The following is a 16887-nucleotide window of genomic DNA, read 5'->3' on the forward strand; positions in this document are numbered from 1 at the left end:
CACACACACACACACACACACACACACACACACACACACACACACACTGCCCCCTTCTCCCCTGAGAGCCACGTTCTCAGGATACTGCCAATGGCATCAACAGTCCCCCAGCATCGACCTCAAGGCTGCACCAGTCCGAACACAGTGATTCCATGGCTGAGCTCCCTGATGTCCCTCTAGGCTGTTGTGCCAGAAATGGGGGAGGTGCGGGGGTTGCTGCAGGCAGCATCTAAACTGCAGCTCAGAAAGTCTAGAACCTTCCCTACTCTTGAGTGCCTGACTACCAACTTGAAAACCTCCACAGGCTAGACTGTGTTAGGGATACAGGCTGAGAGTGACAGTGAGGAGGCTTCACCCTAGGTGGCTAGAGACCTAGATACAAACACAGAGCAAGGGAGCCCCTGGGAAAGAAGTCTGTTTGCATTGGAAGCTAAGTAAGTATCCCAAAGCGAAATTAGCTGCTTTTTCCCATCCTGGCTGGCACTGGCCCTGTAGGGGCCTCCCAGAAGAGACAAATAGGGTCCAGAGCTCTGGTCTGGCGGGTACTGGGAAAAGGTACCCTGCTGGTTTGTCCCTGGTTCTGTTCCACTCCATCCAAACTTCTGTGTCTCTTCAGGTTAAATGAGGAGATGGAGCCAGGTACATCTGCAGTCTCAGCACTCAGGAGAATCAGAAGCTGGAAGCCAAACATAGTGATACCCTTCTAAAGATAGAAGGAATGGGATGGGGGAGAAAGGAAAAGGAGAGCTGGCTTCACAGCCATGGTGGAAAGTGGATGGGGGGATGCTATTGTGATGGCTCTGGATGTCAGGCTAAACCCCCTGCACCCTGAGGGTCCTCATCAGCATCCAAGTAGGTAGCTCCCAGCAACTTGAGGCCTGAGCCTCCCTCCCCAACAGCTGGAGCGACTGTGTATGGGAAGATTCCTTCCCACTCAGCCATGGCCTCCCCAGCTGCTCTCCTGCGTGACTACACTTTCCAAGCTCCTTCCTTTTTAACAAGAAAGCATCATCTTGCCACTGTTAATGAGGTGGGAGTATGGACCTGGAAGCAGCAGGTCACCCAGGGACAGAGTCAAATGCAGGAGCCTCCAGGGCCTCCCTTTGGTCCATACAGTACCCCAACTCCACACAGTACCCTACATGGCTCCCATCTCTTCAGATGGGTGAGATTTAGGACTTATTCTAAGGGCGTGGTGCTGAGTCAGACCCCAGGCGGAGCTCCAGAACACAGGGGTCTGCACTTCTAGGCTAAGCTGTGATGGTCTACAGAACGTCCACTAGGGAACTCTGCCTGTAAGCTATGGAAAAGCAGCAAATGCCGAGTCCCTGCTTTTCATGGCAGGGCTGTTGATGCAGGATAGTAGGGGGTGTGGGGTATCTCCAGGAGATACCCAAAATGTGCTGCTGCCTTGGAGCAGCAGAGGTCGTGAGGACCTGCAGAGGAGGGCCAGAAGTTCAGATGTGGTAGGGGAAGGCGGAAAGGAAAGAAGCCTCCTGGGGCCCAGGGCTTGGGAGGCAAGCTGAGAAGTCCTGGAGTGATGTGGAGTGCCTAGCTGGGGCCGCTTTCATGAAGGTGGTACTACGTCTCCAACTTCTGACTCGCTAGAAGGTCGCTATCCAAGCCCTTAAAAGAGACCTACCTACTACAGTCCTAGCTCTGCGAGGCTTTTGGCACCTGCCACAGCCTGGCTGCTTCACCTGTTTCATTGTGAAGTGAGTGGGTGTGTGTCCTTACTTGGGTCCAGAGCTTTGAGGGAATGGTAACTCACCCTGGACTTTCTCTTTTCTTGCTGTCAGGTTGTCAGCCGTGTGGCTGCCCAACAAGGGTTTGACCTGGACCTGGGCTACAGACTCTTGGCCGTGTGTGCTGCAAATCGAGACAAGTTCACCCCCAAGTCTGCTGGTAAGTACCTGTCTGGGACTCCACAGGTGAACTGAGGGAAGAGCCTCAGTTGGTCTAGGGGTGGTACAATTCTCTGAGGATGAGTGGCTGAGCCATCAGCCTAGGGCCTATAGATGGGGCTCAGCCTCATGTGTCTCCCACTCAGGGGCACTATTCTCAAAGGTTCCCAGATGCCCTACACCCCAACATCGGCGCTTCTCATTCCATCACTGCAGCGAGTGCTTAGCATAAGCTTTATGTTATCTGTCCGATTGCACCAGTGAGGAAACTGAGGTTCAGAGAAACAGAAGAGGTTTTCCTGGTCTTGGAGCTATGCATAGCCAGGTTTGTACTGCAGACTTAGCATGCATAGTGATCCTTACACACCATTCATTCATTCATTCATTCACTCATTCACTCACTCATTCTTTCAAACCCACTTGAAACAAAACAACAAAAAAAATGAACCTGTCAATATAATATTTCTAAAAACATATTCTGCAAAACATTGTCTATTGATACTTGGCCACGTTTTCTACATGTTGGCCCATGTTTTCCAGGGGTCAGGGAAGATGCTGGCCTGTGTTCTGTCTTAAGGGGAACACATTACAATAGTTACTAAAATTTGGGGGCCACCTGGGCAGAAAGACCCCCATTTCACTCTTTTATTTTCTGCTTTTGCATCTGCCGCCAGCCTCATAAATGTGCGTAGGCAGAGGGCACATTTGGATTTTAAATGGCGCAGACAACTGACTGTGTGCTCTGCACTTGCTGAATGCATGATATCTAGGCCTCAGTTTGGGCTCCCTGGGAAAGCAGGAACGATAGTGAGACTCGCCTTGCAGGGGTCACGGTAAGTGCTGAGTCTAGCGTCAGGATGATACTAACACCCTTTCCTGGTTCAGAATAAGTGAACAAATGACCATGGTGTGGGGGAAGGTGCACCTGTGAAATGTCTGCGTGTTCCAGCTGTGCTGAGTGCTATGAAGGAGAGTGTAGGAGAGCGTTGGAAGGTGCACGCTGTGCTGGGTCAAGGGAAGCTTCCCAACGTTGAGAAAGAGCCAAATCTGTGACAGCACCTTCACAAGGGAAAGGGCATTCTGTCAAAGGTCCTTGAGTGGGAGGGGAGCAGGGCTACGTGGTGTCAGAATTAAAACAAGGATGGTGGTTCTAAACACTTAGAGGCAAGAGCCCATGGCCAGAGGGAGGCTGGTGAAGTCGGTGGCAGCTGAATCTTGCAGGCCCCGTATCAAAGGTTGTGTTCTTTGTTCTGAGGGTAATGGGAACATGGCTGAACTCTCAAGTCTCTGACAGCCATCTCTGCTAGCACAGGAACAAATTGCATGGAGCAGGGGTCAGTGTGGACCCTGGGACCAGCAGCAAGTTTCTGGAGAGACTGCTGGAGCATGGCATAACGGTGGAGTGTTTGCCTCGTATCTTATTGCATTCGGTTGATGTGTTAAGGTACCATAATCAAAAGCAGCTTGAGGAGTAGAGAGTTTGCTTCCACTCTTAGATAACCCTACGCTGTCAAGAAGAAACTTCAGGGCTGGAAATTCAAGGCAGGGACCTGGAGGCAGGGACTGAAGCAAAGGCCATGGAGTACTGCTGCTTCTTGGCTGGTTTCTCATGGCTTGCTCAGTATTTATGCAGTCCAGGACCACCTGCAGAGGGATGGCACCACCCGCATTGAGCGGGGCTTTCCCACATAAATCATTAGTCAAGCAATGTCCCACAGACTTGTCACAGGCCAAGCTGACCGAGGCATATTCTCAAGTGAAGTTCTCTTTCCCAGATCACCCTAGCTGTGTCAGCTGGCAGAAAAACAAACCAGGACACCTAGCATGTATGAGACCCTTCCTTCCATCTCCCTCATACAAATATAGATAGATAGATGATAGATAGGTAGATAGATAGACAGACAGGTAGACAGATGATAAACAGATAACAGGCAACGTCAAGAAAGAATATGTAGGCAAAAAGGGAAAATGCTAATGGCAGAATGGGCTGTTCTGGAAGCCAGAGCTACTCCTTGGTGCTCAGGCTGGTGAGACCTGTCCCCTGAGGCCCCTAAACCCCTCTCCTGATAGCTCATACAGTAGTCTATGGAATACGACAAACATCACCTTTGTGAGGCACAGAATATTATCTACATCTATGAGTGAGGACACGAGCTCAGAGAGGTCTTGTGTTTTGTCGGCAGTCACACAGCTCAAAAATGATCCAGCTGGAACTAGGACTGCAGCCTCCTCTGAGGACTTTGCCTACTCCATTATAGCTGACCCCAGATCTGGTTGGACCCTAAAACAGGAGGTCTTTGTTTTCCTTGTCTAGGTTCCAAACACTCTTTCACTTGGCGCAGGCCTCTCCAGCAGGATTTTGTACTTTCTGAGTGCCATTTCAGCATCACTTCTGAAACAGGGATTCGTTCTGTCCTCTGTCTGCATCTCAGCCGTGCACACTCAGTTCGCAGCACCCTTTCCTGTGCTGGGCCTATGGCAAGATGTCCGCACACTCTTTTGTGCATGTACTCCTGTGGCAGCTGGTAACGCAGCATGCCTGTGGCTTGGCAGAAGCAGAATATTCCCTTGTCAGGAGTCAGACCTGTCGGAACTGACGGCTGTGACTCACCACCTTTCCTAGGTGTGCCTTCAAGAAGTAAGGGCATCCCCCGCTTAGAACAGAGGCCATTCCTAGGAGGTCTCAAGAAATGGTTTCTCTCAAGGGATGAAGGGCTTGCTGGGCACAGGCTTGGCCTGTCAGACACCTCGCCTGCCTCAGAGTTATGGTCCATGGCTGGCCCACGTGCTGCACAGCTGCCTCTGGGAACCCAGGCCTCACTATGGGCTAAGAAAAAAGCCCAGATGGTACCTGGCATAGTGAGCACCAGGAGATGCCACTTTCCAGCCATTCTTCTCCTGTGTCTGTCCACAACACATCTCCCGACCTCTCCCTTCTGCCAAAAAAGGCACCTCTGTCCCCTTAGCTCTGTGGGAAAGTGGGTCCATAACCAGATGTAGCCTGCCCTTCGGGTGCATGTGGCTTTCCTAGCCTCCCAAGAGGCCTTTGTCCTGGCACTCTGTGCTTAGAACCTATGCCACCCCAGCCGCTCTCCCTCCATTTGCCTAGGCTCCACTCTGTCTCGCTTGCCTGTGCAGTGTCTCTGACCTTCCTCCCCAAGGGCCTCTGCTGGCTGCCCTTTCCTTATTACGCTTGACCATATCTCTCCTCCTTGACTCTCTGTGTCTTGCTGAGCTCCTCTTCATCTCAGACCTTATCCCCACAGTGGCTAGACGTGTGTCTGGCTGTGCACGCATGTCTTTATGTGAAGTGTGTGTGGTGTGTGGCTGGGTATCACGCATGTGTGAAGTGTGTGAGTGTAGGGCTGTGTGTTTGAGGCCATCTCCCTGTGTGTTCATACCTGGTATATCTGGCTTTGTGGTATGCATCTCTGTGTGCGACTGTGTGTCACGCATGTGTATATTGTATGTATGTCAGTCTGTGTGTGTGTGGCCATCTGCCTGTACACTCGTGCCTGCTATGTCTGGCCGTGTTGAGTGTATGCACATGCATGTATTTGGCGAATCTGTCTGTGTATAGTGGAGGGGGGTCGGTGCCTGTAGACCTGTGGGTGTGCACAGCTGTGTGTGGGCTCTGGGGGTGGTGCCCAACTGTAACTGCGAAGAGCTGAGCAGTGTGTGTGTGCAACTAGCTGCATCTCTGGGCGCCTCTCCCACCCCTCTGCCGTCTGTCTCTCCTGTCAGGAGGCCAGGCTGGGGCCCGAGGAGGCCGTGCAATAAGATCATGCCGTGAGGAGAGATGCTTTGTCAAGAATGCTGGCAGAGCGTTGGGCTGCGTGCGTGGTTGTGGTGGTGAGCAGGGTGGTGACTGTGAGCTCAGGCAGCACTGTGTGACATGAGCATGAGAGAGGCAGAGACGAAACGCAGAGCACAAGCAGAGCCCAGACACTACAGCAAGCAGCCGCCTCCACGTGGGGCCCTCTGATGCCCAGCCCCCAGCTCTTTGTTCTGCTGCAGCCTTTAGCCTCTGCGCACACGGGAGCAGGAGCACGCGTGCGCAAATGCACTCAGCATCCTCATCATGAGGCTCCTGAGGGGCCAACCACACCCTCCCACCTCCTTACCCATTGCTAGCATAGAAGGTCACCTGCCCAGCCCCCAGCACCCGACACCTCCCAGACTCTCCTCCAAGACGACAATGATGCCCGTCTGACCCCCTCCACCACCACATGCCAGCCCAGAGTCACTTGGAAGGCTGTGCTGAGATGTCAGCCTCCTGGGCACTCAGTGGCTCAGCCTTCTGTTCAGCCTGCATGGGTGTGAGTACCAGACAGTCGCTATGTCCGAGGTCTCTAAGAGTCGTCTGCACGCCTCTGCTGGTATCCATCCTTGAGTAAATCTGTGTAACCTCAGCCCTCTGAACTGCCAGCACACATCAGGGAATGTCAGAGCCCAAAAGGTAAACAGCCCAGAGACCAAAGGGAAAGAAGATGCGCCCCAGGCCACAGCGGAGATGGGGCAGGGGCGGGGAGGCTGCTGCTTCTCTTAGTCCTCTTCTTCCTCCATGACATAGCCAAGGTGTGGGTTCTTAAGGGTGGTATTGGCAGAGTGGAAGTTTCAGCACCCAGCTAGTGTAGGAGGCATCAAGGATGGCCACCCGGGGCCACTCTGAAAGGCACCAGCCGGCTTTTGGGGAAGGGACCATAGAAGGCAGAAGAATGATTACATTGGGAAGGGATAACCTTTCCTACAGACAGGCAGGGGCTGTTGGCCAATCAGAACACAGCCATGCTGCCCAGAGCTGGATGTGGACACCAAACGGCTGGGTGGCTTTAGAAAATGCCTGTTAGTTGCCAGCATCTGCTCTTTGTGGGGTAGCACCATCACACAAATGTTTCACTTCCTTTGGCTGGGAACCTTGGGTCTGCATTCCCAAGATGGATAAGGTCTAATGGGTTCCCCCATGGGAACAAGTGATGAGCCTAACTTCCTTCCTACTATCTTACCCCCAACATGGCACTGTAGACATGCCTATGTCTTACCTCTGTCCTGAACACCTTCCCACCTTCCGGCACAGCAGCCCAAGTCCCAAAACAGGAGTGGAAACAATGTAGCTCACTAGCTTTAAGTTCTAAGATCTATGCCTGATGCTTGCTCTGTTTCCCTGATGTGTGATGTTCCCATCACCTCCAGGAGAGATGTCAGTGGGCACAGAGGAAGCACTGACATGCCTTGCCTCTCTCAGCCTTCGATATGAGGAAGAGGCTCTTAAGAAACACTGGGTCCCACCCTACAGCTCTCAATTCAGGGATAGGGGCTAGAGAGGGGCCTTTTGCTGTAAGTAGCCTGTGTGGCAGCCCTGTAGTTCATTTGTCACGAGGCTGGGATGGGACACAGGCACCTAAAACCAGTCAGCTTCTACCACACAGGACTCCTTGCACCAGAGAAGGCAGGTCATAAACCAGTGCCCCACTGTCTTGGAGAACTTGGAGAACGAGCCTTCTTTCGCCCACCTGGCTGCAGAATGGCTCTGAGACACCCCCCTGGTGGACAGCACTTCTGGTCTCTCATAGTGTCATGGCCGCTATCTCTACCTTCACCCTCCCCCATAGTTTTTCTCCACCCTCTCTGCCTCTGCCCACCCCACCAGAGCACTCAGCTGCCTTCCCTTCAGCATGGAGGACAAATAGCCCCATTCAGGGACACCCGCCAGAGCTGTCTCTCTAAGACAAAGCTGTGTGCAGCTCCGCGTGAAAAACGGCTCGCGGCCGCCCAGTGAGCAAGCAGGATTGGTGGGTGCAAATTGCAGGGGATTTGTTAACGGCTGCAAGCTCTCCCAGAGATAGCAGGAAGGCAAGGCCTTGTCCTTGAAACACCAGCCGCCTGGCAGACCGGGGCACCTTCTCAAGGCCAGGGACAGATTTCCTTCTGGACACCACCCCCACCCCCACGTGAACTCTCTGCAGAGCTGGGACATGGGGGAGGACTTGGCTTCCTTCCTCCCTCCCAGGCCAGGTCCCATAGAACAGTTCTGGGTTTTACTGCCAGCCTATGGGAACTGACTAATATGTGCAGTGGCCAAAACCTATGTACTCGGTGCCATGGGGGAGATCATTAGGACGCCCTCATTAGCACACCATTTACAGAAGAGGAAACTGAGGCTCTGAGAGGGCCAAACAGACTCCATCTCCACGGTTCTCAGTGCTGGCGACAGAATTTGCTTGCAAGAGAGTCACAATTGTGCCCCAGGAAACTATTCTTCCTTCTGAATGACCATGAGTGACCCAGGAAGACAGGTTGTCCTGGGGCAATGGCCCTGATTCCCCACCCCCAACTCCTAGTTCCCTGGGGGATGTGGTCGGGATCTGGTGACCTTGCTTTGCTCTTCTGGAAAGAGGGACAGTGGGAGGAAACTAGTAGACCCAGCATTCCCAGGCTAAGGAATTGGGGGAAGGGCAGGAGGATACTCCCCAGGGTATTAAAACCTCACGTTGGAGAGGGGCAGAGCTGTGTCAGAAAGCGGGCAGATGTGGGAAAAGCATCCCACTCAGGGAAAAAGCTGAGTTTCTCCGTGGCCGCTAAAGACAAGGGCTGTATGGAAACGCCTAGAACATCATTAGATTAGAACAACAACCAATTTTAGCAAGGAAGAGCACAGCACACATCAATTGGTTGTCCAACACTGATGGCCAGCCCTGAAAACACATGAACAAGTAGCATCATATAGCAGATTGTATTTATTTATTTATTCAGAAATACACACACACACAAACAGAGAGAGAAAGTGAGAGAGAGAAGACCTGCCAGGTACAGAAGTTTCCTGTGATACTCTAGGCCCAGAAAATAGGTACTGTCCCAAAATACTGACTTACAAAATATATCTACTATAAAGGAAGTGGGTGTGTGACGCTTCCCTTTATTTCTCTCGTGTCCTCATGAGTTTCTTCTGAGCTCACTGGAGTTGTTCAAGGTGGTAAGAACAGAACCAGCTCCTGGATGGCTCAGCTCTTTCCCTACACAGACAGCATGCATTGGTGCCCCAAGAACCTGAGGAGACAGGCCTCTTCTTGTAAAGAGGCCATTCTTCCTGCCTCTCACAGAATTAGCTCATTGCTCCCCGCCCCACAACAGAGACTTGTGCAAGGCCAGGGCTGCCTGAGGCTCAGCCAGGTGTCTACTTTCCAGGCCCATCTAAACCAAGAGGCCAAAGGGGCTAGGAAGAACATGAGGGCATCCACCCACGGGAGGAGGCATCTGTGGCTGTGGCCTTAGCCGTAATGCAAAGCTTTCTCAGTTAAAAGTCAAAGTGCTGGGATCTGTAGTGGAGGGGAAGGGATCAATGATATTTGTGGTAGGAGAGGCCAGGCTGCTGAAGGTTTCCTGCTGAACAGTGTGTGTCTGACATGGGTTCCCCCAGTGCAGATCCTTCGGTGAAGATCCCACTGTACTTTACTGGGGGGGGGGGGGGTCACAGAAAGCATGGTGGGAGAAATAGGAACATGGGTAGGGGAGAAACTTCAGTGATGTCTAAGCTGTTCGTAACGGTATCTGCTGTGAGCTGCTGCGTCTCAGCCTGCCTGCAACTCTGTTAGGCAGGAGAACTCAGCCCTCACCCTTACCAGTCAGGAGCCACAGGGGAAGAAGGACTTACCCACTGTCCCTTGGCTAGCATTAGTTGAGGGCTATCTGGGATGAGGGATGGGGAGAGCCAACCTTCCAACATGGAGGTATCTCTGTCTGGGGCAAAACCACTTGTGAGGTCACTGTGTGCAGTATAGCCAGGAACAGATAAGGCCCTCGACGTGCCTACCATGAGACCTCTTCATGCCCAGTCCTAGGCATCACCTGGACAGATTCCAGCCTGGCTAAATTATGATTGCATTACTGAGAGTTTTGCTTTATCCTTTTGACTTCTATGTGGGGATTGTAAAAAAAGAACTATATGTCACTACCTAAAGAACTGTTTATCGCTACCTGCAGTAGCCACCCTTGCCACATTCACAAACTGTCAAAACAGCGAAAGCCACTTCCTGAGTCTGGGTTGAACAATAGTTTTCTCCTGGGGACTTTGGACCTTTTAAGTCATGTCCTGTGGGCGTTGGCATTTTACTGGACATACATTCCACCCAGCCTCAAGTTCTACCACCTAAGGCATCTGCACCATTTCATGAGGAAGAAGAGGCAGTAGATGTGGAGTGCTTTTCCGCCTGAAAATACCAAACAGGAACCGAGTGCTGGGCTCCAGTGCCAGTCCCACTCTAAGCACAGGCTTGCATATAAATGCAGGAGAGAGAGAGAGCAAGCTCTTGAGGTTTGAATGCTGCTGTCCTGTGGGTGACAGATAACGGTAGAGCTACACCCACCGCAGCCCTTCAGTCTCCACTCTGTGAATCCCCAAGGTAGGCTTTCCGGAAGAAAGGGAAGTTCTCCAGGTCACAGGGACAGAAGTGGGGCCAGCTCTAGCCAGGCAATCTTTGCTTCTCTGCAGGATGCAAGCCCCACCCCCTTCCCAGAGAGCTAGAATGCAGCTCTTGTGATGCAGGACCAGAAGCACTGTCACCCTACAGGTGACTTCTTTCTGTGCCCACCTTCAGCTTCCCAACACAAAGGTGCCCTAAGGACAGAGTTCCTTCGGAAACAGTTCCCTTCTGATGTCCCCTGGTACCGCAAGGAGGTGTGGCTTAATAAAGCTAACCACAGCCATTAATGCTAAAAAGGAAAGAGCAGGTAAGAGGATCGAGTAAGCCAGGCCTTTGACCTTAAGTTATGTTTTGCACTCTCACCAAGAAGAGGGGTTCTTGGGGATTCCAGGACAAAAGGGTGAAATGGATCCAGGGCTTGGCAGGAAGTGGGCAAGTTGGTATGGGAACTTTCCTAGCAAGTGTTGCAAGTCGGCAGCCTTGTAAATACCTTCTGGAAGAGACAGACAAGAATCAGCAGTTATTATCTATCTTGCCTGTTTAGATCTACAGCCAAGGCAGGTCAGGAAAGGGCATCTGGATTAGGAGAAAATCTAGTCTATATCCCCTTTCAGCCATAACACAGCAAACCTTAGATCAGTGGGCAGCCGTCACTCATCCCTTGTCGTGATCCCAGTTGCTCACATCCATTGCCTGGTGTAGGCGAACAGACTCAAGTTCAGAATGGTTAACTAACGTGAGCAGATTGTGATTCAGGCATGGATATCTGCTGGGTGTGGTGGTGAACACCTATAATCCCAGCACTTGGGATGTATAAGCAGGAGGATCAGGAGTTCAAGGCTGGTCTCAGCAACCTGAAGACTTGATTGAGGCCAGCCTGGGTTGCTTAAGACTCTGTCTCAAAAAAGAGGGAGACTAGGAGGTGGCTTCGGGGTAGCACTAGCTAAGAAAGCGTGAGAACCTTTCTAATCCCCAGCACAAACATATAAATGAATTTGGCAACATTTGTCTATAATCCCAGTGTGCCTGGAGCAAGATGGGAGGCCAAGACAGGAGATCCCTAGAAGCTTGTGGGATTCCAGCTTCTCAAACAAGATGAAAGGCAAAGACTCATACCCAAGGTTGTCCTCTGACATCTACGTTTTTGCTATGGTATTCACACCCACTCACATGCATATGAATGAGCGCGTGTACAACCATCCATACGCACACCATGCAATTCACGCACACGAACGTGTACTCACATATAGCCACTCATATCATGCAAACGTGCTCACATGCACGCACACAGAAACCACCAGGGTGTCGTGGCCCATGCCTTCAATCGCAGTAATCAGGAGGCATAGCCAGGTAGATCCCTGAGGCCAGCTTGATCTACATAGAGAGTTCCAGGCCAGCAGGGCTACACAGTGAGACCCTGGAGACACACACAAACACACACAGGTGTTCTCTTGCTCTCTCTCTCCCTCTCTCTCTCTCTCTCGTGTACATGCACGTGTTGGGAAGGGGAGAAGGAGAGAGAACAAACAGTGGTGATGAGACAAGACGGCTGAGCTGGTAGAGGTGCCTATCACTAAGCCTGACCACCTGAGTTCCATCACTGGAGCCCACATGGTAGATGGAGAAAACCAAATGCTACAAGTCGTCCTCTGACCCCCATATGCATGCCATGGTATGTATGCACACACCATTACACATACACAGAAAAAAATACAATAAATGTAGAAAACAAAGAATATGGGCCAGCCAGAGGATACCAAGTCCAAGACTAGCCTGGGCTAAACCAAATAAATGAATAGTCAATAAGAACTGCTAATGACTCTCGAGCTATCCAGATGGCCTGCATTCCTTGCATATGGCAGAGATTTGTCTGTGCTGTAGGTTGAACACCTTCCCATCTTTGGGGTTATTTGATACTCATGGTGAGGGACAGAGAGCCTGGGCTGGCCCTAATTCACATCAAGAACTCTTTCTAGCAACCATTGACATAGCTCAGAGACAAAAGTAGCAGTTAAATGTGGAGGCTCAGAAGCATCCCACCTGGCTCTGAATGCCACCCAGCCCCTACCTACCTGCTGTATAGTCTTGAAAAGTCACCAACCTCTGTGTGTATTTGAGAAGGGACTGTTAACAGTGCCAGCATCACAGGTTTGAGCTGGTTGACCCACGTGGGGTGCTGAGAACAGAGAGCCTGGTGTCCGCTGATGGCCATGTGTTGGGAGTTTTACCAGTACACTGGCATCCAGTCTACTGGGAGGCCACCTGGGGACTGAAGAGCGAAGGACCTGTTTGCATCAATTGCAAGCAAGGTAAATGCTAGCTGCACCCATGGGGTGGGGGGGCTGCATACCAGGCACAGGAGTGGGCACTCCCTGTGACTCCAAGTCCAGAAAGCTTTGCACTGTGGTTTCCATGGAGCTCAGTATGTATCTCCTCCCTTCATGAAGAGGAGGCTGGGACTAGTATGGGAGAAAAGACAGGGGTAGCAGTGCCCAGTCTGTGCCCTAGGCAAGAGCTCTGTCTCAACAGGTGTTCCCAGCAACGTTCTCAGAACTCAAGATTGGGAAGAGGGCGACAGTAACATTTATTGAGCTTCTGTCTGGTGCCGTGCTGGGTGTTTTTGTTTTTTGTCAACCTTGGGGCTGGTCATCACAGTCCCACCCAAACCATTGCAAGGGCTTAAGAAGTGGACATGATGATAACAAGGCAATGGATGGTGGAGGTGTGAGGATTGGGCTCAGCACAGGTGTTCCATTACCACTGAAGAGCAGAAGGAAGAAGCCAGTGCCAAAAAAGGTGTAACCTTGGCCAGCTGACTCCAGACACAGCGCTCCCTCTCCTGTTCCCTGGCCCCACCTCTTCTCCCTCCCTCTCTGGATAGGTCACTGTGTCAAGGAGGAAACTTACCTCTGCCTTCTCCCCAACTGATGCACAGTGATGCCAGAAACTAGGTCCTAGAATCTGGATGCTGGCCAGGGGGACTTAGCCACTTTGCCACTTTTCGGTGATCTCCCTCAGGTCCTAATGGCTTCTGTGGCAGGGATGCTCATAGGATACTTAGAGCTCAGGATGAGAAACAAAGTGAGGACAACCTAGGCAGGGGTCCAACTCAGGCTGCAAGGTCAACTTGATGCAGCAGCCTCACCATCTTCCTGACCCTGGCCTCCTCCTGAAGCCCTTGACTTTAGGGACAAAGTATGCCACAAAAGGTGGCATCTCTCAAAACATTGGACACCAGAGTGCTGATCATTTATAAAGTCTTGTTTTGTCGTTCAGGCTGGGAAACTACTGGCACAGCCTTATAAAAAAATCAACCTCAATTCTCTTGGCTTAGGGTCCAGTACATCTAGAATCCAGGTCTTTCTGCTAGAGCAGCAGCAATTCTGTTTCCGTGGCAACCCTGCCATCTCCCAAGGGACCATCTGGATCCTGTCACCCTGGCAAGGTGCTGCCCAGGCAACCAGGTGTTTGTGTTTTGCAGTGGAGGCTCTGCACAGTGATAATTCCCTCTCTGGGGACAGGGTGGTGGCCAGGCAGGTGGCTGGAAGGGAGCAGGGCCACCTTGGCTATGTCAGTTGCCTTTGCTGTAACAACAGGAGAGCTCTGGCCATTAGCTTGCCATTAGCAGATTCCTCATTACCTTGCTAAGGAACATGGAGGCTTGTCGAGGCTGGCCAGCTGGGGAACACTGCCCAGGGGCTGGACTCCTGGCAGGGAATTCCAGAGGACCCAGTCTCACCTGTTTGGAATGAAGAGACACTATTGTCTCTGGCAGGAAACAGGAATTACTAGGAGCCTGCCTTTCAAACTGCCTCATAATTATAGTCAGCAGAAACTCACTGCCGAAAATAAGCTGAATTCACCTCTGCAACGTAAGCGCCTGTGTGCCCCGAGATTGTCTGCACCTTCAAAGAGCTCACACACTGGGACCAGGCAAGGACATGCTTAGGAGGAATACAATGTCAGAGGAGCCACGTGACCTGGGTAGGGTAGAGTAGAGGGCATGTGGACGCTCCTGCCAGCCATCCAGCAAGAAGTAACCTAGACTAGGTTGGAGCCAAAGGGATTGAGACAGTTGTGGCGGCTGAGAAAGCACAAGCCTCTGCCATTCTACCACAGAAGCACATGATGGGACACTTTCCTTTTCTGGATGAGGAAACTGAGGCTCATAGAAGTAAGGTCCAATGCTCAGGGTCACATGGCTATAGATGGACTAGGTCAAGGCAAAACTAGGTGCCTGCATCCTGAGGGTGTGCTTCTCTCATTCTGGGGTTGCCATGGAGAACCTCCATTTCCTGGGAGTCTGGGCTTCTTTCTGAGAATATGCCTTTCTCTCTTCCTGTCCTTCCCTTCCTCCCTCCTCTACATGGCCCTTCCTCTTGTATTCTCTATTTTCTCTTTTACCTCTGTCCCTCCCCTCATCCCACTCTGCTCATCTTCTTTGTCTTCCCCTGTCCCCCAGGGATCTCAGCTCTCTACAATCCTTGCCCTGCTGGCTCAGCTATGCTCCACCTTGAAGTCACCATCACATCTTGTTCTTCTGACTAAGGCAAAACCCTGGGATGCCCACTACTGTTTAGCTCTGCCCATTCCTGAACACCCTCAACCACGAAAGTAACATAGCTAACATACAGTCCTATTCCTTCAGGTTTTTTCATGGTCCTGATCCCACTCTCAAATGTGCCCCAGATGTTTGCAGTCACTCCTCCCAGAAGCCAGGATATATATCTATGCAGACAGGTGTGGGAGAGAAGATAGAGACCCTGCCTTCCCTGGGAAGGGCAGGTCCCCTGAAAAGACTGGAGACTAGTGCAGCTCCATGGCTTCTTCCTGAGGAAGCCAGATGTGCAGCTGTGAAATTCAGCAAGGATGCCTAGGCAGCCTGTGCACCCTCCTGTGAACAGAGGCAACTCGGTGATCTCTAGAGAGATTGAAGTACCCCCTTCTCTCTGAAGCTGGACTTTGTGGCTGGCTTTCCTATGACAGGTGGAGAAAAGGAAGAGAGGAGCCCTTTGACTATGGGAGCGGGGTGCCAAGACCCGGGGAATGAGAGCCCAAACTAGACCACAGATAATTTTAAGCTTTTGGGCCCAGGCTCCCCTCTTGGGAGGGAAGCGCTCCCTTAGCTCTATGTGGGACTCCTATCACCTAGCTGAGCATGTGACCCAAAGATGACATCCCAGCTGAAGGTTCCAGAAGTGAGATGAGGATCAGAACACCAGATGCCTCCTGCAGTGGGCATCCTTATGCAACAAGCAACAGGGTGCCATGCACGTGGGCCCCCTGGAACTGCCAGGAATTCAGATTCTACAAGGAAGCAGATAGTTCTCTTGTTGTCAGCCATCTGTTATCTACGGCCATGTCCTGACTACTCCAGTGCAGTTGAAGGTGAATAGTGGACAGCCATTGGACTTAAATGATGTGAGCAACAAGGATGAGACAAGGAGGGTCCCTCTGGGGGAAATCTCACTGTGGCTGCTGCCCCAGGCTTGCTGTCTGTCTGCTTGCCTGCTTTTGAGATGTGGCTTTATTTACCTACTTACTGGTGCTGAAGTTCAAACCTAGAACCTCAAACAGAATGAGCATACATTCTACCAGGGCACAGAGCCCCAGCCCTTGCTGCTGTGTGTCTTTAGAAAACTACCATTACAACTCTGCACCTCCTCTGGTGTATCACAAAATGGAGCTATGATCCCTCCTTCCTGGGGTTGTTTTTTGTAAAACACAGAATGGGTTGCTGTAGGACTACACTGTGCTTTCTTTGCCACCAAGAAAGACATGTACAGGCTACTGTCCTCCATTCATTAAAAAGAATACCTTGTGAGAAAGGAGGACCTGGATGACAGGTAGGTCGGGCAGAAGAGCAGGGTCTTGCTGGAGATGACATAATAAGCATCATGATGACATAATGGCCTTGGGCTTCCTGCTTCTGTTACTCTCTGACATGAGTGTTAGAGTGCAGAGGGTTTATGAGGGTCACTAGCCCAACTCCTATTTGATCTGAAAAGAGACAAGCACAGGGTGGAAAATGGTCTCCCCAGGATCCCTGACCCTTGTAGAGCTGGACCGACACCATACAATGGCTGTCACAATTGCTCTTCCTGTCACTGCTAACAATCCCAAGTATTTGTTCTTTTGTTGGTTGGTTGGTTGGTTGGTTGGTTGGTTGGTTGGTTGGTTGGTTGGTTGGTTGGAGCCAAGATTTCATATAATTCAGGCCAGCTTTGAACTCCTCCTGGTCCTTCTAATACTACCTCCTAGATGCTGGAATTATAGGTCATACCACCATGCCTGGCTGTTGATTACTTGTGGATGAAAAATGTCACACCCAACCCCATGAGACAGGTCACAAAAGCCAGAGCAGGGCTGGACATGTGGCTGGGCTTTGTGCCTGGCACGCCCAAAGCCCTGGGTTTGAGCCCCAGCACAGCATGAAACCCAACTCCTCAGCACACACCTGCCCTCCCAGCACTCTCTCAGGAGAGGTGGGAAAACCAGGAATACAAAATCATCCCCGGCTACCTGAAGTTAGCCTGGTCTATATAAACCCATCTTTAAATTTT

General features: G+C 51.4%; 1 protein-coding gene across 5 annotated transcripts in view; it reads left to right on the top strand.

The window, feature by feature from the left end:
- The window catches only part of Zmiz1 (zinc finger MIZ-type containing 1), a 201262-nt gene that overhangs the window by 114599 nt on the left and 69776 nt on the right, over positions 1 to 16887 (top strand). For all 5 annotated transcript variants that reach the window (XM_055612239.1, XM_055612236.1, XM_055612235.1 and 2 more), the window contains one exon: positions 1800 to 1905. In XM_055612239.1, coding sequence (XP_055468214.1) covers positions 1800 to 1905 — 106 coding nt within the window. The remainder of the gene's footprint in view (positions 1 to 1799; positions 1906 to 16887) is intronic.

This window comes from Psammomys obesus, unplaced genomic scaffold, assembly GCF_907164565.1.
Source record: "Psammomys obesus unplaced genomic scaffold, mPsaObe1.curated_primary_1811, whole genome shotgun sequence".
NCBI classification, from domain to species: domain Eukaryota; kingdom Metazoa; phylum Chordata; class Mammalia; order Rodentia; family Muridae; genus Psammomys; species Psammomys obesus.